The 24,661-nt window shown below is 35.8% G+C and overlaps 1 protein-coding gene across 8 annotated transcripts in view; it reads right to left on the reverse strand.

Annotated features, from left to right (window-relative positions):
- Nucleotides 1-24,661, reverse strand: part of pias1a (protein inhibitor of activated STAT, 1a) — a 65,626-nt gene extending 40,965 nt beyond the window's left edge. For 6 of the 8 annotated variants that reach the window (XR_012383355.1, XR_012383354.1, XR_012383351.1 and 3 more), the window contains exon 1: nucleotides 24,623-24,661. Coding sequence is in view for 2 of the 8 variants with exons in the window: in XM_687829.8 (XP_692921.4) it covers nucleotides 24,623-24,646 (24 nt within the window). In the remaining 6 variants the exon portion in view is untranslated. Of the gene's footprint in view, nucleotides 1-24,098 lie in introns of all 8 variants that reach the window. The other 2 variants (XR_012383356.1, XM_073908720.1) reach the window with 1 other exon arrangement.

The following is a 24,661-nucleotide window of genomic DNA, read 5'->3' on the forward strand; positions in this document are numbered from 1 at the left end:
CATCCAAACCATCAAGGACAATGTCATGTTTACCCTAATAGCTTATTTAAAGCAATTGAAACGCATTTCAAAATATCTTCTCATAGTCCCCAGAAGGACATTTTACATTTAAAACACTAAATGATGAAAGAATTATAATTCTAGGCAAAGCTTTTCATTTAATCATTTGTGTTTGGAATCTGCACTATTCACAAGTAACGTCTGTCAGCGTTCAATCCTGTGTAAATATATCTTAGCTTCTCATTTAGACACGATATTAGTTTAGAATTAGTCAGACAATAAAAAGCTAACAATGCACTGATTAACAACTCAATCCCTGTGCTTCACACAGACAGATGATCTTACAACTAAGAGCCAGCCAGACATTCCTAAATAAAACACATGATGCATTTCTACTTTAAAGTGTGTAGAGGAGAGCAGAGAAGAGGTGGGTTCAGGAGGAGAAAAAAAACAGAATGACAGTGGGTATACGAGAGAGAGGAGAGAGAAGAGAGAGAGAGGGAGAGAGAGAGAGAGAAGAGAGAGAGAAGAGAGAGGAGAGAGAAAGAGAGAGAGAGAAGAGAGAGAGAGAGAGAGAGAGAGAGAGAGAGAGAGAGAGAGAGAGAGAGAGAGAGAGAGAGAGAGATGGGGGAAGGGCAGAGACATGAGCTGCTCGGCTTCCAAAACAAATGAAACTGAACACACATACACATGCGCACACATAGAGACCGCTCCAGTAAAAATACTCAGCAGGCATAATGCTGTTTGAAAGCACAGTCTGCCGACAAAGGAACCATGGCTGCAGCTTACAACAACGACTTTAATTTCCCAGATAAAAAAAAAAAAGCCAAAACATAACATTCCAAACAGTCATTAATTCACTGATCCATCATGTTCAAACAAGTGTTTTGGAAACAAATAAGAGAATGGCAATCAATAACTGAGCTGTTGAAGGAATAGAGAAATCAGACACTAAAGCAGACACACACATCCTTAAGGTCTGGTAATACACTAGGGAGAAAAAAAAAGTGGCAGAAAAAGGCAGGTGAAATACAGCAGAGCATACAGTAACATCTCACATAACAAACACACTGACAACACAGGAGACTCACATGGGACTGAAGAGAGAAAAAGACAAAATAAGAATTCATGATGTAGCTTATGAGTCTGAACAGTTCAAATGAAATAAGAGAGAGAGAGATGAAGAGAGAGAAATGGAGAGATAGAGAGAGCTCCTGACCACGATCATGCATACTGCATAAGTCAAATGCTTCACATGTAAGTCTGCACGTCTGTCAGTGCTGTCTCTCTGCTTCACACTTCATTTTTTCACATGATTGGGGTGTCGAAGCAGTGAGATCTTTTAGCAGTCAAATAATGTGCTAATGAGGGCATTGGAGAAATTATGGAAAACAGAAATTGGTACAATTTTAAAGGAGTTAGGTTGAATTGACTTACCAGTAAATAAATATCAAATGGTTTGACATGCATACATAATCAGACAAATGGGACAAATAGGCTTTTCTGTACAATGAACATTTTAAAAGAATGTTTGAATTGCTGGTCATGTGGGAAGCTGAGCTTAATTGTCAAATGAGCTTGATCTATATAGATGCTATGTGTGAAAAAAGTGCACTGAGAACAAACCTCTGCATGATGTAAGAAGACTGCTCTCTGTCAAGAGTTTTAGCCAATCACAACGTGACTGGAGTAAGAGTTTGAGCCAGTCATATTTAACTGTGAGGTTTTCCCAACACGCAGAGTTCACTTTAGAGATTTTTTTTTAATTAAAATATCCAAAAAACAACTTGAAGTTTTGCATATTTTGCTGATTTATGTACTTACATTATGTCAAATGTCTTGAAGAGTGTCCAAATCAAGTAATTTTCACTAGTGTCCAGTCTCGCTATGCTAATGATGTCATCCGCCCTCGATTACTAATTTGGTTTTACAGCAAACAGGGAAATACCAAAACTGCTTTAATATATTGGGTGTTTTGTTAGACATTTAGTATGATAAAAATGCAGTGCTGCTTCTTTACAATGTGATCATGGCCAGAACAACTGGAAGCAGTCGACTGGCATAAAAAAACTCAGCTCCTTTCATGCCTTGTAGGTTTAAAACTAGGGCTGTGTATTGAAAAGGGCTTCACGATATTATACATATCACGATACATGGGTCATGATACAATATATCACGGTATTGTTATACATTAAATATCCTGATATATTGCAATAGTTTGTATTAGTATGTGTCAGGTTATATTGACAACTTGATAAAGTCAGCAGACAAATTAAAATTCCAGTTCTAAGTTATTTCCCATCCATTTCAATTAATTAGAACTGCACAGTGTGATTGAACAGAGAACTCACTGAAATGTATTAAAAGCATAGTTATTAAACACTTAACTAAAATGTATATGCCACTAAAGTCACATATACAGTAAATGAAATAAACAATTTATAAAACTAAAATAAGTAAAAAAATAAAATAAAATGCATCAAGTAAACATAAAACTGCAAAACAGTGCTCAAAACTGTCCAAAATCAGGGCTCGAAACTGCAACGTTTTGGTCACATATGCGCCTGAAATTTTATCTATGCAACCTCAAAATATATTTGGGAGCATTTATGCGAGTGCATAAAATTGTTGTTGTGTGATCAGTTTTCACAGCAAAATGTTCAGCACATGCGTGAATTCGCGCATTAAGCATCTTTGCACCTAAAAACACCAAACGCAGGGCTCAGGAATGGTTTAAAACAGTTAACATGTCAACTTGCTGCAGTAAACAAAGTCCGCAATGTCTGTCCCTTCTTCAAGCTCTTCTTATTGGCCCACTGCGCTAGAACAAAACGCGAATGGATTGGTTAATATCAGCTGGCAATAAATCAATTCCGATGACAGGGAGCTTCATTCACAAAAATGTAAAGGTCTGGATAAGAGAGAATGAAAACAACACTGGCGGATTTAGTTTTAGAAACCACCTAAAAGCACATCTGACAAGTGATCATAATGAATATCAATCCAGCATTTACACTTTTCGAAGAGTGGATATAAAACTTCCAGTGTTCAAAGTCCACTATAAAAATAACTAAAGCTATTCACTTTAAAGCCAGTTTGACGGACTTTTCAGAAAACAGTGTTTGCCACTGAATCTACACATTAAGCACGAGATGTTCTAACGTTATTTAATGCTTCATTTAATCTTCGTGATGCTGTTAGTTGTGTGAATTTTGCTGTGAAAACTGGTCGCAGATAGGTAAATGGATGGCATGCGTGAAACATTTTGCATGCAACATGCCAGCCAGCTGTGCTGCTACGGTCATGTTTGACGCGTTGTCTGTTACAACGACAGGTCCTTCCATTTTATGTCCCATTCCTGCTATGCAGTTTTCAGTAACTCTGCAATCTTAGTTGAGGTAGACGGAAGCTCTTTGATAATGTTGTCCAGCATAGTTTGCCTTGAATCAAGAGGTTTCGGAGGTTGCAGTGCCGCTCTATTTATCTGCGTGATGTCTTGTTAAGCGATAACGCAAGTTCATAGTGTTTCCTGAATATTTTAAGAAAGATTTGCAAAGCTTGCAAATGGCTTTTTTGTCTAATTCAGTACATCCTGGTATAGTGTTAAAATCAAAGTTCAGCCACAAGTCAGCTCTAAAAGCTGGAGGCTCCTTTATATTTTCCACCTAGCTCACTCTTGCTTACTTTTGATACCATATTACTTAGCGTTCTGTTGATAGCGAGTTAGCGACATCTACTGGAGCACAGGAAGAGGTTGTTTGGCACAAATTGCATCGATACTTCAGGTTGGACTATCGAAACACTATCGTGAAAGAAATTATCGCAATAAGTTAGATATATCTATATTTTTGCACAGCCCTATTTATAACATTATTAAATTGTCTTGTTATGATTAATTGCTGAAGCATTTATCACAGTATACGGTGTTATCACAATATTGCAAAAAGGTTATAATAACAGGACGTTTTTTTCTGCATAGAGAATAACGAGGTAATTTATCAAATTTGGTTCCACCTCCACCTTTTGATAAATATCAGACAGGCAGTCACAGTTACTGACCAACCCAACGTGATGCTCAAGCACTGGTCATGTATTTAATTACATTTAATGTTAGCCTCTTATTTAATAGGGATAATATTAAATGTAATTAAACACATGACCAGTGCCTGAGTATAACTTGGCTTTGGTCAGTAGTAGTGTTGTCACCATACTGAATTTTGGTCATCAGTTCACCATGCTTTAGCGCTGTTTACGGAGTGCAAACACAGATGCAGAGACACTGGACTGTTTTAAAGCCGTGAAGATCAGCTGGTCTGTATATAAGCGGATATACAAGCGATCTGCTAACGAATTAACTAATCTTTGTGGCTTTAAAATGCTCCAGTGTCCCTGTTTCTGTGTTTGCACTCCGTAAACAGCAATGAATATCGGTTAACTAATGACCGTCACAGCCAATCAAAGTCAATTTTGTTGAGCACGTGAACACCATGGCATACCAGTAGGGTTTAAGAACGTGCTTAATGCTATAGATTGGTACCAAAATTTCAGTATCGTGACAGCACAAGTCAGTAGTCATTTTAAAGTGCAGTCTTTTAAAGTTTTTGATGATTTTGTATTTTCTAAATTTGACAAGGCAACATTTATATGATCAAAAGTACAGTAATAGCAGCAATATTGTCAAATATTATAACAACATAAAATAACTACTTTGCCCATTTAAAATAAAAAAACATATTCATTTATTTATATGATGGTAAAGCTGCCATTATCCTTTATCCAAGAAGGTGTCATATGATCCTACAGAAATCATTTAAAACTTTTAAAAAGGTGTGTGTATGTGTGTGTGTTTATACTTTGAGATAAATCTAAAATAAACCTTATTTTCACCTTGAAAAGACAAAATGAACGTACAACTAAACTTATATCATGGCATTTACATTGGATTTTTTTACATTTGAACATTGAAACTTTCACACCTGCATTGCTTATATTTTTGGTTCAGAGGAATGATATGTCTCTGACTTTTCTCACCAAAGTCATTTGCCTATAACTCTCTCTCTCTCTCTCTCGCGCTCTCTCGCTCGCTCTCTCTCTCTCTCTCTCTCTCTATCATACACATATGTGTCACACACATACACACAAAAACCCAGATGCTGACGAAAAAGGATCTTAGTTTCACCAATGTCACTTCAGATACGCTCACCCTGCTGAGGTTTTATTGCACAAAACGATTTGAAAGTGCTTCAACAACATCACCTTAAACCCTGCAGAGAGGAGAAAGCCAGATTAAAGTGTACTCTATAAGTGTACTTCTGCAGAGAAGTCAGCAACGAATGTAAAACAATGAAAAGACTCGTGCAGCCGCCGTTGCTTTTCTCCTGAACTTGAAAATATTATTGACAGAATCGTAGAAATGCAGAATTAAGATCGTCCAGGGGGTCGAATCGAGGTCGCGATCTTTTAACGATTAATTGTGCAGCTCTAGTGTCTTATTACCAAAAAAAAAAAGCCATATTTAAATATGTTAGCCATATTTAGTTCTAACAACAGAACTGAGTTTCTTGGCAAACTATACTATATGCAACTATAAATCATAATGAAACAAAACTAGCAACAAATCCTTTTGTTTGCATAGTTACACTCATAAGTGTCACATTATTTACTAAAAGAAATTGTGACTATGTACTTTGAATTATTAGATATGAATGCTAATGAATGAGTTTGAAGGGGAGGGTTTAAGAGCCCTGACTGACAACATGAATCTAGTGATGATCATGTGCATCTGCAACTCCTGGTTAACCTTGTATACAACACAAATAAGGTATAGAGCAGGGCTGCATGATATTGGAAAAAAATCTAACATTGCAATATTTTGTTATTTGGCAATACATATTGCAATATGAATATAATTTTACCCTATGACTTGTATATTTCTATTTGGAAAAATCTTATTATTTAAGATTGATTAGAATGATTATAGGCATGTATTTCTGCATAAAATCTAATAAACAAATTAGAAGCATATTAAAAATACAATGAAAATTTTTTTAATAAACTGTACTTTCTCGTTTTCTGAGTCTAACAGAAATTAAAAAAAAAAATGTATCATTACTAATGGTACAACTCCTTGCTTTTAAAATCCTCATATAGTCACAGGCTTCAAACACATATATGATAAATTATAATGCAGACTTTTACGATGTGACTATTGTTAATGTTGACACTGCGATATAGATATCATATATTGAAAACAAATAACGCTTATCACTTTCTCCATTCCAGACAGCTCATTTAATGTATTTTTGTGTATTAAAATGCTCAAGTAAGGTGACATCAAATTAGAACTTTCTAACTTGGCTTTCTGTCTTTGCTGTCTTGAATTCTTTGCTTACTTCCACCACTTTCACTTTTATTCTAACAGACTGAATTGTTTACAAAACTGAAAACAGAAAACCTCTCTCTAATCAATGACCATTTGTCTGCTTGGTGTGTCAGAAAATGAAAGTTCACCACCACTGTCATTAAGTAAGGTGATGTATTTCCAGCTGAAGTGGAATAGAGGGTAGGGCTGTGCAATTTATTCAAATAAATATCTATTTCGATTCTGCTCTCCAACAATTATAAAAAATTATAATCAAGCTAAAAAGATTATTGCGTCATATCCAGCCCCCTTTCCAGCAGTCAACATTCATTTATCCACAGAGCTCAATTTCATGTGGAAATCAGTAAATCATGTAACATGACTGTGCAGCACAGGGCATGCTTGATTTATTGAAATATATTTATTTATTTATTTATTTATTTATTTATTCAAAAACTTGTATTGTTCAGTGCACGCACACAGCCTCAGAAACTGAACAGAACATAGACATTTCAAGCCATCTTTCAGCTCAAGTTGCACGCCTAAATGGTTAAATACATGCAAAAATATGTCAAAAACCTGTGCTTAGTGACAATTCCCGAACATAAAAAAAAATCTTTAAACAAATCAATGGTCTTATGGTCCACTCATAGTTTTAAATAATCATGATTACAATACTGACCAAAATATTCATGATCATTGTGAAGAGTTATTATAATCATGTTTTTTTTCCATAATTGAGCACAGGGTGGAAGTTTATGTTATAGCGCTTCTCTTTGCCATCAAAAAACGGTGAATGGTTTTTAGCAAGGCAAACTTTCTTTTTTACAGTTTTTACATTAATTTAACTGAATTAATTATTCACCTCAAAGCTCACTGTAAATCAGCAAAGTTTATTCATTCAATTTCCTTTGGCTTAGTCCCTTTGTTAATCAGGGGTCACCACAGCAGAATGAACCACCAACTTATCCAGCATATGTTTTACACTCGGATGCCTTTCTAGCTGCAACCCAGTACTGGAAAACATTCATACACACTCATTCACACACATACATATATGGTATATGTAGTTTAGTTTATTCAATTCATGTATACCTTATGTCTTTGGATTTGGATTGTGGGCAGAAATGCCAACTGACCCAGCTGGGACTCGAACCAGCGACCTTCTTGCTGTGAGTCGACAGTGCTAACCACTGAGCCACCGTGTCGCATCAGCAAAGGTAATTCAGTCAATTCTAATGTCATGCAGACTTTAAGTTGCATAACTAAATGTTTAGAGAATCCACCACATATAACCAACAAAGCTGCAATTTTACCAGAAAGTCCAGTAATAACTTTTTGAGTTTCCTCTAGGATTTTTTCCAGCTGTGGCGGCAGGCCTTTTTTACACAGATCTACCTACTACCTGTGGCGTTATTTCAATGACACATGTCGTGAGCGCAATATTAGAAGTCGAGATTGCATTTATGTAATAGCCTACAAGCATGTGAATCTCTTTGCTTGCGTGCCGATTTCCTCTGCTCGTGCACAAAACTTCTTGCATGCCCCCTCAAATATAAGCTGCTCAAGCGCAGATCTTCTTGTGCGCAGTACACTCTCAAACAAACACTGCTGAAGTGCGGTTTATTAAATTTGCCAGGAATATATATGAACGTCTCCAATAGACCTACAGAGCAATATTAATGCGTCCTGAAGTAAAGTGAAACAGCTATACGTCGTGTTTGCTGTCAGTCAGCCAGTCAAACCTGTCAGTCAGCCAGTCAGTCAGTTAGCACGTAACCTTAAAGGGTTAAACAAATGACGCACAGCACTTCTACGGTTACAGAAAAGTTTGCGCAGTTATAATTCACTTACCCTTTAATACGTTTTGTTGTGATTGTTACACACTATTGAAAAAATAAAATGTTTTGAATGAGAAGCTGTAATGTAGCCATGGCAGGATGAATTTTGGTGTGGCGCCTATGCCATGGAAGAGTGAATGTAGCGGAAACCATGACTTCATGAAGTCGAACCTTTTTAAAAAACTGAAACATAATCTCACATAGAAATAGCTCCCAATAAGATCTAGAACATGCCTCATGATTTTTTTAGAAAGATTGTCAGCATTGGTTTAAAAAGGAGAGAATCTATATTCCGGCACCATATTTTCTTTTGAATTCATTTGAATATTTTGCAATCACCACAGTCAAGAAATAATTAATGCAAAAATATGCATCGCATTAGAAGATTTCACAGAACTCTGCCATGGTGCAATTTAATCATAGTAAATGCAAGATATAATTTAATGCTCTAATAAAAAAACACCTCAGTGGTACATTCAAAATTTATTGTATAAATGTATCCATTTGTTTCATCTTCATTGTGTTTAGCTTTGTTAACTGGACGTTTTGTAAGTAAAGCACCCAGTGTGTAGGGAAAACTGAACCAGAACACAGCTGGAATCTAACCATCTATTGAAGTGCTTATTAAACAGGTGCACCTGATTAGGGAAAGCCAGCGTATTAATAAGCACATCCAACACAAACAGCACAAAGGTTATGACTGCTCAGCGCAACAGAAAAAAAAAGAAAAAAAAACAGTAAATTATTTACTTCTCCAATGGAAACTCAAAGGCTGGTGCATTTGTCTTGGGGCAACAAACAAAAGAAAATATCCTCTCACGTTTCTTCTACAACAACAAAAAAATTGTGCTTCAACATAAGCAAATGTGTGTTTGTGTGTGTCTGTGCGTGTGTGGATTCTGGCTCCTGCTGTTCAGGGTAAATCTCTGCCAGGTACATGCTCTAATATCGCTTGATGCGTGTGATCCAGCCAAATATTATTCAAGGTCATGCAGATTTTTTACTTAATAAGAACAGAAAGGAGAACAAAAAAAAAAGCCACATACATCAGAACAAATGTGAGATGTTTGTGCGTTTCTCCAATTCTAAAAAAGACAAGCATTCTTCAGGCTCAGGTGCGTAACGCTTGTTAATTTAAGCATTTGTGTAGGTGTGTGCGCGGTCTGTCTTCAGGGCTCAGGTGCACATCATGGGCCCATGATGAAGATCATCTTTCTTGAAGTGTAATTTCAGAGGATGAAGGTGATTGAGAGACAGAATCCCTCTGTCTCTTCACATGCATGTCTGTCTCCTGCTGCGACTGAGGGCCAACAAAGAGTTGAAGGGTCATAAACACACCTACCCCCAATTTCACTTGCTTGCAATCTTTTTCTCTCTGGCTAAGAGGCCAGAGCACAATTAGTGTGCCAGCTTTTCCTCCATCTCTCTCTCTCTCTCTGGCCTGCCCTTCCCCCATCTTCTCCAGCCCTGCAGCTCACTGGCGGAAGATCAACACTCACATACCTCAGTGCTTTGTGTTTCACCAACACAGTTCCAGCGGTGAGCGTGCACACATATATATACATCCATGTAACCATACTATCATAGCATGATCTAAATGCTCCAGATCTGACAGCTGTAAATGGAAACGTCCCCTGCAGAGCCACTCAACTGTCTACAAACACAATGCACACACACAGCACTACTGACGGAGTGTGCGACTCAGGAAAAAGACTAGTGACTGAACATTGATACAGACCACAGAAACCCAAAATATGTTGAAAAGGTGTCGTTTTGTGCAGCACTATTAATAGGAAAAATGAAATGTTTTAGCATTTTATCAAATTAGGAATTCCATGATCATCTTGATCTGTTGAATTCACTTGTGATCAAAAGATGATGATATTTTAATAATCTTTATGCCTCATAAATTATTTCAGAACGGGATTTTAAGCAACCTTTTTTATTCATTTTCTTCTCGGCTTAGTCCCTTTATTACTCCGGGGTCGCCACAGCGGAATGAACCGCCAACTTATCCAGCACATTTTTACATAGCTGATGCCCTTCCAGCCGCAACCCACCTCTGGGAAACATACACACACTCATTCATACACACACTCATACACTACGGACAGTTTTAGCCTACCCAATTCACCTGTATCACATGTCTTTGGACTGTGGGGGAAACCGGAGCACCCAGAGGAAACCCACGCAATCGCAGGGAGAACATGCAAACGCCACACAGAAACGCCAGCTGAGCCGAGCCAAGCCGAGGTTCGAACCAGCGACCTTCTTGCTGTTAGGCGACAGCACTACCTACTGCACCACTGTGTCGCAGGTTCAACCTTTTTCTTTTTTTTAATTAATAATAGCTGAAGCAACAGTATTAGCACCAGGTAAAATGTTTAACAAGTGCAGTTTGATTTTAAAGGTAAATAACGCAAGTAATTGTAATAATTAATTTATAACAACTGTGTGAAACTGTAAAAAGTATACAATCAGTTAACTGGAATAATTAGACATTATAAAAACAGTGAGGAAAAACTAGCAGAAATAGTAAACAGTTTATAGTTTATTTCGTAAAATGCGTTATCAGAATTGTTGTGTACTGTAATCTAAAATTGCATTCTTTTATTCTAATCTTCAATATTCAAAATTATAGTAAAACAAATTATGGATCAACAAAATCTAACTTTTAAAGTTTATGTAAAATGTATTGGGCTTTTTTGCATTGTAAAGATTCTGTTAGTTCATGTAAAAGATCAGGGCTGTGTACGAACAGAAACTTTGCGTACGCCAGGTTTCACGCTCACGTTTGGATTTACTAACAATGAAATGAACGTGGGAATGTGCGCAGGTCCACGCCATCTTCATGCCTGGCGTATGCACATTTCTTGTGTGTGTCTGTTTTATTTCCATTGGCGACTCCAAGAGGCAGTTGTGTTAAATTACACTCTACACATTTTCTGAGCCGTGCAATGGCAGCTGTATGAGACGGGTTCATCCGCATGTCTAGCAGGTATATAAGATTTCCATACCATGCAGTTGACCAGCCAAACATTAAAGCGCAATTTGCAGCGGTTGCCGTTTTTCCCAATGTAATCGGAGTGATCTACGGCACGCACGTTGCTATAAAGACATCTGAAGATGAATTTGCATACGTGAATCAGAAACATTTCCATTCAATAAATGTGCAAATAAAATATGATGCAGACTTATTAATGATTCCTACTTGTCTTCCTCGTGATGAAAAGTAGACAAAATCTGATATGTAGCAGGGTGGAAAAAGAAGAACAAGTTCATCAGACGCTGGATTCGAACAGAGTTTATGCTTGAACATGTCAATATATATTGCCATGTGTTTTACGAGCTAAGCCACTCACGCTGTTAAAGACACTACAAAATTGTACACCTTTACATCGCACTATTTCTTTTTTAGTCCACTCAGTGCGATGTTCAGACCCAACTGTGTTAACCGCATTAGCTAAACTCTCCCACTCTATTTTTTTCTTTTGTTATTGATTCCGGAAAACAAACTTGCAAATAACACATTTACAGCTTTGTGCGTACACAATGTTTTAGTATGATTTCAACACAAGTCTTCGTACATGAGGCCCCAGATTTTTGACAATCTTGGACATGCGATTTACTTTCAAACAATACTGTGGTAATGTGTATATATATCTATCCAATGACATTGAAAATTTACTATTTATCTGCTTTTTGTCCCTCAATTTAGTCTGTACAGTAAGATTCCTTTTGGTAAATTAACTGAAGTCAATCCAATGACAACTACAAAAGCATGAGGTGATGTTAAATTCTCAGATAATTCCTAATAATGCATTAAAATCAAAAGTCATAAACATTTTATTAAATGAAGTTAATAACTAATAAAATGATGTTGTATTTTTAAGTTACTTTAACATGACTATAATATCACTCTCTCACTGATAATTTTAATGCATTTAATAAGTCTTTAATGCTACCTGTTATACTCTATAATCCTTTTGCAATTTAATTGGTTTAAAACCTTTAATCTCTCTTTTAGAATGAACATTTTTATACAATAAAACAATACGTTAAGATTTTTTTGTCTATCTTTATACCAGCTAAAGTAATCTTTTTTACAGCTTACATCAATATTGAGATAATATTGTATATTGTTCTAAAAGCTTCAGCAATTAATCACAACAATAACTCAACAACAAGCAGAAATCTAATTACTGAATACTTAAAATTGTAATTTTTCCAACATCAAGATTCTAAAAATATTTTAAATGCTGACTACACTGTAACAAAAATCGGTAAACTTTATGGTAAAATAATGGCAGCTGTGCTTGCCAAAATTTAACCATTAAAAATACAATAGAAACAAAAAAATTACCATATTTCTTTTTTTTTTTGTCATACACCTATGTTTTAAAGTTCTAATGTCTACACAACATAGAACAAACAAAAAAACAACATGGCAGAGCCTTACATTTCTGTGATGACAGTATTCTTATTATTTTGAACACAAAAAGAGATGGACAGTGATTTACTGAACCAATAAGACAAAAATACAAAAGTAGATAACACATTGATTTCAACTTTCATTAATCTGTAATGTATATACAACATGTATAGCGTCAGGAAGGTCTCAGAAGGTAATGATATTTAATTTTTTTAAACTATTATTTTTTAAGGTAAATGAAGGTGTAGGTTATACAGAGTGTTGTTAAATGCAAAGCTCCTCTATTAAAAAAAAGAAAAAAAAGAAAAAGTATCCTGCAAGTTCTGAAAGACATGAACCCTCAAGCAAGTATGAAAAAGTAACTCAATTAAGAGTAACATAATGTATTACTTTTCAGAAAAAGTAACTAAGTAACGCAACTAGTTACATTTTTGGGGAGTAACTCAATATTGTAATACATTACCTTCAAAAGTAACTTTTCACAGCACTGATCATGGTAAAATAAAATATGCAATAAAAATCATTTATTAACATTAAATGTAACAAAACTAATGTGCATTTCTCAAGAAAAAAAAGGAAATATTGCAATGTCAACAAAAACATCATAAAAAGTGTAATGCGGGGAACCGAAAGCACATTTATGCTTATTGATCGTATAAAAATTAAGGAAACTTACTAATAACCAGGTTACATATTTATACTGAAGCATTTTACCGTTGTTTATTATTTAAATTACAAACATTTTTAAAGTTTACTTTGGCTATATCAATTGAATTGCAATTGAATTTAATGGCAATTTAGAGGTAAATCTGGACTTTTTCTGAATAATTTTAATAATTCTAAATAACTAAAGATCTCTATTTTACTATACAGAATACAAATATTGCTATAAGACACTTACTGATGGCAACATCGTAAAGCTTGATGCTTTATCTTCAATGCTGAATTTATATCATGTGAACAAGTGTGACCAATGGAAGAGTGAGTTACCTTTTAGCTAAAAATATACTGTAGAAGTGCTAACTTTAAATCTGCAGGGACTGCAGCACGGCAAAAAATTATTTTATTGAGTATTTTAGAACTTACATATTTAACATGTCATATGTTGAACTGTGTCATATAATAGTTGTAGGATCTGTAGAAAATTGTGTGCCCAAAGTGAGTCATTAAGGTTTAAGTTGCTGTCAGTGGGTCAAGCAGATATTGTTATATTAGAGTGTTATTTCCCAATAGCCAAACAATCATAATCATTAAGTCCATGAGTTAATTAAGTTTAGTTTCGAACTCTTTCAGATCATTTGTTTATAACAGGAAGGTAGAGTAGATGGCCTTGAACAGTTGCCAGAGCAGAGGCTTTCCGTTAATCACTTACTGCTTACAAGCTCAGAAACATGCAAACCCCCAAAAAAAGGATATGACAGCTTTCTAAGCCCACCTGGCATTCTTACGCACATGTGTTGATGAAGCAGGTGCAAAGGAACTGATCACTAATGCTCTCAAAATAAATGAATAAATAATCATTTTGTGCTTCAGTCAGTTTGTTATGCCTTTACTTCAGTCAACCTCCACAATCCTAAACACACAAACGTTTCTCCCTATAAAGAGTCTAGAACATTCAGGTACTATAAGGTGTCTTACCTCATTTTCTAATGCCTGAAAACAGTCAGAATATGAAGGAATTCTACAGGACACACAAAGAAACATTCAGCCCAATGTCGACCTCAGAGAATAATACTGTATGAATCCAAAACATAAGCAAACCAGAGACCAAAGCACACTTGAGCTTTATCTCCTGGATGAAAAAGAACATCTTTGTTTATTCCAAGAAACATATTCAGTTATGTTTATCACACGTTTCCAAACAACTACTGTATATATTTCCAAAACCAATGATTACATGTGAGGGTCAAAAAAAGTGCACTTAAAGATATGATTTTTTTATGTGATGATTGGGATGACCATACACAGTAACAGATCATTTGTTCTGGGTTATGATGTAAATCTATGAAAGATTATAGAGGTCTTGGATCTATTCATTAGTTTCTTATTGGATTTTAAGATGTGGCCACTGTATTTAAAGGGCCACGAAACCATCCTCTTTCAGTTCAAGTCTACCTCAAAACATTTTTTTTCCAAAAATGCCACGAGCAGGAAATAAAAGGGGAGAGGGGGCGAACAACTATCAGTTGGCTCACACAAAAAAAAAGTTTTTAAAAAATCTGACACAAAATGTGAGAAGAACCATGATTTTAAATTTAATTAATTAAGTTTAAAGTGCAAAATTAATTTATTAAATTAAATTATTTATTAAGTTAAAATGCAAAAAATTAAATAAATACATTAAATAATTTGATGCCATTACACAATAGGTTATTCGTAATTTCATATAATATATAATCACAATTTGTTATATCACTATAAAGAGAATCATGTTTATATAAATACTATAAATGAGGAGGACTTACCTCCTCCTGAATCTCTTAGTCTGAAAGCAGACACAGTGGACAGCAATGCAGCAAGCCTCTAGCCATGTCTATTTCAACCATTGACCCTGCCAGTAATCTGGTTGATTTTAAATATGGCGAACACAGCAGCACAAATAAAGGCAATGTTTATGAATGGTAACAAACTCAACTAATACAACACGCCTAAATACTGCGTGCCGTGTGTGGCCGTGGTCTCACAGCTTGGCAAGTCTGTCATAGGAAAGCAATTAAGATGCAGGCTCTTCTTGTAGGGTAAGAAAACTTGGGTAAGAAAGCTGTGAATAATAATGAGAAACTTTCACATCATTACTGGACAAGCAAATAGCGCTATGCCACTGATTTTGATCCGGCCCCAAAAACGACTTTAAACCCGGAAGATGAAATTAGCTGACATGCTCTAAATTATCCAGGTTTGTCCACAATTAAAGTAATCAATTAACACAAACTAACAGGTGCTAACATTGTCTTAAATGATGCTTAACACACACAAATCTGTTAGAATCTCAAAAAAGTACTCCAGGGCGCTTGAACCTTTAAAAGCGAAGGCTTTAGGTCATATGTGGGTTTAAAATGGGATTTAAAGAAAAGCATACATTGTGTGATTTTATTAATGCTTCTAATATACAAGTTCTCTCTTTTGGAGAAAAATCATGATTCATGTGATGTAAACCCAAAGTAAATGTTCTATACGGTTCAGCTGCGACTTAAATATAGGTAGCATAAAAATATTTGATACTCTGACCCCGAAACTGGGTTTTTCAGAATAACAAACAAGCTTTCCCAAAGAAACTCACTGTATTTTTTCATATAACCAATTCTAAATGCTGAAATGTGATTAAAACGAATATGTGTACATGAATGTGCACGTCACTTGGAAGACACTGGCAATGTGTCAAGGGTTTATCCATTATGCAAATATAAACTTAGGGTAAGCAACTGTTTCCTGAATTATAGTAAAATAGCTTAATAGCGACAAAAATGAAAGATCCCCCTCTTTTCATCATTGCTGCATTAAAGATAAATTGAAGATTAAAGATGCAATGGATTCATTTCTATAGACGAATATACGGTTAGTGAACATTCAGGATGCGCACGCAGCGAGGTTGAAGAAAAAACCGGGAGTGCTAGCATTTTCAGCGAGGGAATGACATCCGATGTGGTACAGAGTTTGTTGTCTTAGAATTAGGTTATATTGATTACATATTGGGCAACGCGGTGGTGCAGTGGGTAGCAAGTTCGCCTCACAGCAAGAAGGTCGCTGGTTCGAGCCTTAACTGGGTCCATTGGCATTTCTGTGTGGAGTTTGCATGTTCTTCATGTGTTCGCGTGGGTTTCCACCGGGTGCTCTGGTTTCCCCCACAAGTTTAAAAATATGTGGTATAGGTGAATTGGGTAGGCTTAATTGTCCATAGTGAATGTGTGTGAATAAGTGTGTGTGGATGGTTCAGTAATGGATTGCGGCTAGAAAGGCATCCGCTGCGTAAAACAAAACATACTGGATAAGTTGGTGGTTCATTCCGCTGTGGCGACCCTGAAGTAATAAAGGGCCTAAGCCAAAAAGAAAATGAATGAATGTATGATTATACTAAATTACATAATGCTTTCAGCGTATTATTACAGCTTGTCACCCAGTGATAAGCACAGTTATTTAGCAAAATGAACATTAAAGTGAGCGGTGTTCGACTGACAGGTCCATTTGCGATAGCACCCTCCCAATATGGCCAAGCATCCAGCCCAAAATACACAACTATCAAATTAAAACTCAAGTGATTTTACAAGAGAGAAGTTAAAGGCAAAGCCTTTGGATGCCTACAATGTTGTTCTGTGTGGTCATGTGCAAGAAATAATGTTCCATGATTACCAGATTCAAACCGAGGTTCTGCCTAGCCAAAGACAAGGGAAGAAGACGGAGCTATACAAGACCTGGGTAATCATCAACAAGCAAAACAGCTGCATTCTGACAGCGAACTGCACCAGTACGGCAGGGTATGTGAACTTATATTTTTACATTTCATTCTAAGCATTCAGTGTCTGCAGTTTAATTCAACATATTAAACTTTTTCGCTAAAATCATTGCTGCAATCAAACACGAGTAATGTGTATGATTCAGCATAGTGTGAACTTACCTGATATGAAATGAGAACTGCAGAGTCCAGCATTATTAATTAGGTAGTCAATTCATTCAGCTCCCTTTTAGCCAAAGACTTCTGCGGTTGGGATTAAAAGCAGAGTGTTATACGGTAAAAGTTAAGTTTTCTATTTTTCGAATTTAGTATCCTACCGCACAACATGACATGTTTGCTATTGCAACCAGTCTTTTTTTGCAACAGTGTGACGTAGGTTCGTAATTCCTCTATTGGTGCAAATGGATAGTAAGGTAAAAATTGGATAGCTCTGCTTGAAATGTTAAATACCCTTAGGTGGGATGACCACATTTTTGGAAATGCCAGAAGTGCAAAATAATCATACTTATAAGTAGATGCCTAGAACTGAAGTAGAGAAGAGGTTCATGTTACAAATGCCAACCTGATTTCACCAGGAAGGACATGTACCTGCATTAACATCTATGCTGATCCTGGAACAACATTCCAATCAGTCAAATCTTAACATAACGATATCCCTTAATTCTGGGATAATTATGGTGTATAGGTTTATGCTAATTTCATAGGTTTATGCACTTCTACATGATTGTAATCAGACTATTACTTCCCTCTGATTCTGCTGAACAATTTACAGTTATTGTTGGGAATAGGGGTAAGGAATTGGTATGGATTACATTTTGCAACTAAAATTATTTTCCAGGATCAACATAGAAGTTAATCCAGGATCACATTATGCTTGGAAAAATCATGAAGTACTGTTAGAAATGTGTGAGCTACCTATACCCAGCTCCTCCTGAGTTAGCCTATGTGTTATTAATAAAATATAGGCTAAACTACATTTATACCCAACAAAAGAAACCAGCAAAGATGTACGAGTTGTATTTTCTTGGTTTAGAGTTTATGAAAACACAGGCAGTTATTAATGTAAACCTCAGTGTAAACAACTGTTTTATGACATTAACTGCCATAATTTTGTGAAAAATCACAGAGAGTGATTTGACACAATGGCAATGCATAAACGTGGATTAAACACTCACACAAACATCTACATGCGTTTGCTATATTAGAACAATAACCGGTTTTAAGGTTTACCGCAGCTTGAAAAAGTTTAAAACCCCCCAAAAATTTCGGTTATACCGTTCCTATGGCATTTGTAAAATTGTATTTTATGTGTTTTGTTATGTGTTGTAAAGTAATCTGTGTACTTGAAGGTAATGAAGAGAGCAAAAGTCAACGATTTATTTTAATTATATAGCGGACATGTTTACTGTTCCAACGAGGAAACAACTGTGTTTGAGGCTTTTAGCATGTCATTACTATGTACTGAACACTTATTATTTAGCTATGGCTTTAGATTTTCACTAGGGATGCAACGATTAAAAATTTTGGTTGTGCGATTATAGTCTAAGAAATAATCACGGTTTCATGGTTATCTCAATTATTTGCATTAATTGCTATCAAAACTCCACTAGTTTAAAACTAGTTTAAAATTCTTTTAAATTTTGTTTTGAAGTTCGGGTCCAACTAAATATTTGTTGCCATTCTATTCGTTTAAGTTCACTTAATTGAATATATAAAAATCAGTGGATAATAGCGATGCATTTATTAGATAAAATTGCTCATTTAATGTGTTTTTGAAAAAAAAATAAAAAATTAGACCCAGCAGCGAAACTATCGCGCCACTGCTTCTTCAACAGCGCTCACGCCTCGTGCTGATGCACGGCTTCTGCGTGGATTATGAAAGCTCTAACCTGTTAACATGGATGACAAAAAAAACACACTCTGCTTACTCTTGCGGTGTGAAACAGGCTTGAGTTTTTCAGCACTCACTCTGAAAACACTCAGTTGATCTCGGCTGGCATTCGCCACATGATCGCTCTCATCAGCGCCATTATTTGTAACTTTAAGTGGTTTTACAAATCTGTGTACTTTCCATTGCTTCTACCTCAAACTGTTACTGTTTGCAATTCCCGCGTTTACAAAAGCCCCGTCATCTCAACTAGGTGCACCTGAAAAATGTGAGTGTGTTGCGTCTTGTGCGCATCCCTCCATTGGAAATAACGAACTTGCACAAGCTTGCCATAGTTAATAGCCTCAGTCATAGTTGGTCCAGTGTGCTGTGCGTGGTTATTAGTCTTGGTGTACAAACTAGTGCACAGTTGGCATTACTTTGTTTAGCTGTTGCAGTTTTGTTCCGTGCAGAAATGCGGTGTTGAGAAGCTTTTACGATTAATTAACCTTGACGAATTAAATCGCAGATAATAGTGAAACCGGTTAATGGTCTCATCCCTAATTTTTCCTCTATAGTACTGAAATGGTATGACAAATACTACAAAGCTAAAAAAAATATTACATCAGCATATGGTCTCAAAATAAAATTTAAATCCCATTACATTAATATTTACTTAATTGGACTAAATTATTGAAGTCTGGCATATGTCGCCTATTTTTTGAGTTTTAACTTTAGGATAAATATTATGACCAATAAATACTGACTACAAGACCAAAAAAGAAAAATGGAACACTTTATAGAGGGATGAATCATTCACGAAAAAATCTCTAACACGCATTTACAAAACAGTGTTAATAAAATTTTTTAATCCCAAACAAATCACAGAGAGAAAGCAAGACTATAAGTATATCCTTTTTCTTCAGGTAACCTAGATGAGCATCACTGTCTCATGGTGGCTTTAAAAACAACATATCTAATTTGTTGACCGTGTGGAGCTCGTTGTGTCTTTAAACCCCACTCATCTATATTGCTGTGATATAGTGTGAAGTATGTGGAGATGAGACAGGAAGACTTCAATACATGAAGACGACAAACAGAACATGAGTCCTGCTGAGCTAACTAGACAAAACATTTTAAAATCCAGAAAAGAAGCAAATGAACCCAGATCAGTAAGCTGATTCCACATTACTCTGGTAAAATAAAAATCTCTTTTCTGGTATTTGGTCATGTGCTGCATTGTGTGGGAGAACATGGAGTGCGAGCTAAACCCGCAGGAAATTGGTAAGCTAGAGCCAGGTAAGGGAACATCTGCTGAAGAGAGATATAACACACACACACACATAACCACAATCCCCACCTTAATCACCTCTGTCTTGATGGAGGCTATTTGTGTGGCCAGAGATATCTGGCTACAGCCTGAGAGCAGGAATGAGTACATCAGTACAGGCTTAAAATGGATCTCAACAAATGGATAAAATAATAAAATGAGGAAGACATGTACAGTCAAATACATTTCTGCTGAAATACACCAGCCAAAAATGCTCAAATAATTATTCTGTATCTACACAACTGACATTCCCTGCAGGTAAGCAACAGGACAATTAGACAATGTGAAACTCACCTGCTTCAAAAACAGCTTAGGTTACATCTGCCATTACCGAATCACTGTTATATAAATCATCATTGGATATGAATATGATACGACAAATATGCTTGCTCCTGTGGGAATCACTGCATCTCTTTTGACTGAAAATGTGTATATGGATGAAAAAAACAAGAGATGTTCAGACACCATCCAATGTCACTCCACTGGTAATTTAATGGAGTCTGCGCACAATTGCTTTGACATTTAGTCTGCATCTAAATTATGTCATTGCCAGTATACAATCAACAAAAATATAAACGTAAAAACAGTAGAATGTCCAATATCACAGTACCATGACCTTCAACGTTCTCTGTGAGAATCTGAAGTGTGCAAACAAAATACACTTGACTTCAGAGTATGCAGATCCCTCCTCAAAAAATGCAAAGGAGTTTAAGGGGAATCACTTCAACTTTGAGTCTTCATCCAATATCACATACTTCCCTATTAGTAGGTGAAGTTCCTATTTTAAGCAGAATATCCAGCCTAATCTCATGATGAAACAGAACTATTTTACGCTTTGTCAGTTTAGTGGCTAATTCAGTCATACGAAAATAATATGAAAAAGGAGTCAAAGCAATAATTGTAGTAAACTGCACAAATGAGATAGTATGAATTCATATGAATTAGCCACTAAATTGCCGTGAGATAGCATTGGAATTTCAGTAAAGGCTAAATTTTCATAATATAAATGGAAAAAACGGCCCCTGTAGTGTTTATATAATAATAATACAACAATAAATAACAATAAATAACAATATTAAAATGATTTTTGCTCGATTATCCTTTTGGATTGCTTTAATAATCCCCATGAGATCAATGGATATTTTATTTCTATACATATTATTTTAAAATCTGAAGTAAATTATCCATTTTTGTTCTCATACAATAATCAATGTTTGTGTGGCTGCGAAGTGCTCTCTCTTCTACATTTGATAACTCAATAGTAGTTTTACAGACTTTACGTTTAAATTTAAGTTGTCTCTACTTTTTAACACCCAGTCTTTGAAGTGGTCATTTTAAAGCCAAAGCTCTTCAAATTTATATTATCCTGTCATTAACAGCCTTAAATGACAGGTACAGTCCGGTAACTACATCTGACTTAAGTGAATGACTGTGGATAAAAGGAATTTAATGGAGCTAAAAATGCCCTAACCATAACAGCAGGGTTTAAAATGTGGTAAAAATACATTTGGATAAAAGGAAACTACAATTTCAAATGACAACCGGTCCCTGATATTCCACGACAAGGACAAACAAAATAAGTAAAAAATTATAATTCTGTGATTTTTAATGTCTGGAACCCCCTCATTCCATGATATTCCAGAAATTCTGTCACTCCTGGAAATTTATAATAAAGAAAATAATATGGAAAATATAGTAGCTGAAAACAGTAGTCTGCCTGACCCACTCTTCTCAAAAAGGCAGGCAAAAAGCTACCATATGATTTAGTAGTGCATGCATATTGGAAACTTTACTATCCCAATAGGCTACTGCGACAATAAAGCAACATGATCAAATTATTAAAACAACAAAAAAAATGTAATGCAAAAAAAAGACTATCATACAACACATTCATTAAATAAAGACTACACTTTTTTTTAGAAGTTATGGAACACATATTCAAAATATTTACTTGCTAAAAAAGTGTGCAAATTTAAAAAGAGCAATGAAAACTGAAAAAAATAAGCACAATATTTAATCTTGAGCATGTCACAATGCAGGATAGGGCAATACTGATATGATTTATATTTACTCTAAAGATATTTAAAGATTCAACATATCAATTATTGATTCAACACTATAAATTGTGTTCTGTGATATCATGTTTCCTATAGTATTAAAAATAGGTCTGTAGTGGTCCACAGATATAACAGACATTTGGACCACTGTATTACTGTATAATTTAACAACGACTCATGCAGCTCATATATAGATTCTATAGGGGGAACAAAACCTTTATGAGTAGGTGTCCATTAGGTTTATCACAAACATAGTCTGAATATTTTGAAAATGCCTCCAAATCCAGACACTGCCTCCAAAAAAAGAAATTACTATTTCAAACTGACTTTACAATTGTGATACACACAGATACACACATACAGTTATAAACCTAGAATGCAGTCTAAAGATAAGAGTTTAGTTTGCATCACAAAGCCTCAGAGTCATTCAACAGATGCATATCAGTCCAGTGAGCAACGAATGTGCAAGTCTACCTCTCTCATCCACCTACTAATACCTCCTGCCAGTCTGACTATTTTTCTAACCCAAAATAACATTTTGTACAGTTGCTGATTACTGCTTTTAAGTAGCTATTAAATGCTTCTACAAGCAAAGTGAAAAGAGGTGCTGCAAAATATCAGGTTAGAAGCAAACCAAATCTAATTATGGCTTTGAAATTCCTCTCTAAACTGGTATGAAGAGGTAGACCTGTTAAAGCCCAAGGACAAACTGTAGGTCAGCATGCAAGAAATTAATAAGTGCAAAAAAAGCACCAGAGGATTTTTTTTTCTTTTTCTAGATTTCTATTATAGACTAGACAAAGCCATGAATAAGAATGAATAAAAGAGAGCAGCACGCATACAAGCAAAAGAGCAGACAGTGAAAACTGTGTGAAATTCTTCTGGTGTGCCGGTCAACACTATATAATACAAATTTAGTTTCCATAGACACAACTGAAACAGCAATGCTGCTTAAACATGCATCTTGTAGACTAATTTTCCCATTCACATATAATTAAAAGGATAATTCACCCAAAAATGACATTTCTGTCATCCTTTACTTTTTTCTTCTGCTGATTACAGACACACACACACACACACACACACACACACACACACACACACAGACACAGACATACATACATACATTGTGAAGAACGTTGGAAAAGTGTAACCTTTGACTTCCAAAGTATTTTCTATCCTACTATGGAAGTCAAAGTCTACTAGTTTCCAACATCCAAAATACCATTTTTTTTGTTTAACAGAACAAGAAAAAAAAGTCATAAAAGCTTGGAAGCACTTGAGGGCAAGTAAAAAAATGAGCACTTTAAAATCTGAGTGAACAATTCCTTTAAGACCTCACACTGAGGTTCAAGAACATCACAGCCATGCAACACCTGTCATTAGCAAACTACATTAAACTTAAATGGTTTGTTCACATAAAATTAATTTCCAAATGATTCTGTAAGTTCTGTGTAACACAAGAGATTTTAAACTAATATGACAGCTTCAATAAACATTCCCTTTCACATCCCACAGATTTAAGCGAATGGTGTATTTCTGCTAACATCTTATACTTTTTCAGCATACCGTATGCATTTTAGATGCACTAACACTTACTAACAATAATGAAAACTAATAATCATATGAAATCGTTGTTTTAGAAAAGAAAGAGAAGCTGTTGCGTCCTCTGCCTCTACTGCCAATGAAGCACAAGAACGCTGAACTTAAATGTTCACTCAGCATCAAGCAATGCCATCTGAATAAGTTGAGAGATTTACCGTAGTAATCCTCATTAGTTATTTCGCTGCTGAAATCTGAGTGACGGTGCTCGTGCACTTCTCCTGCTTTGATTGACAGCACGTCAACAGCGCTCGCGCCCTGCACGCGAAGCGATGGCGCTTTCTAGAAAATCCACAAGTACCAGCGACTACATCCCACATTCACAGCAAACCCTCATATAATGTCAAATAACAGCAGGCGCTGAAAGAGACCGAGTCACAGACTGATTTTTCAGTTAATACTCTTCAGCCGATTAATTAGGGAGAAAAGAGTTAAAGTTAGTAATTCCCCTGAGGAGAGCGGTGGACAGACAGCTCCCTCTACATCAACAATAACACGCTGAAAGCTTTCTACAAGAGCTGCCCTGCAAAATCATTTCTCATGCAACTTTAGCCACGAGAACAGAGGTTTGATGCATCATAACGGCCTGTTAATGCAGCAGGTAAGTAGTACGCGTACTTCTAACGGTACAATAAGATCTCCCTGCACACTATCCGACTGGAAATTGAGCGCAGCGTTTTACCTTTAGTTCCGCACTCTCCGCCATCTTGTGACTGCTAGC

This window comes from Danio rerio, chromosome 7 (genome assembly GCF_049306965.1).
Source record: "Danio rerio strain Tuebingen ecotype United States chromosome 7, GRCz12tu, whole genome shotgun sequence".
NCBI classification, from domain to species: Eukaryota; Metazoa; Chordata; class Actinopteri; order Cypriniformes; family Danionidae; genus Danio; species Danio rerio.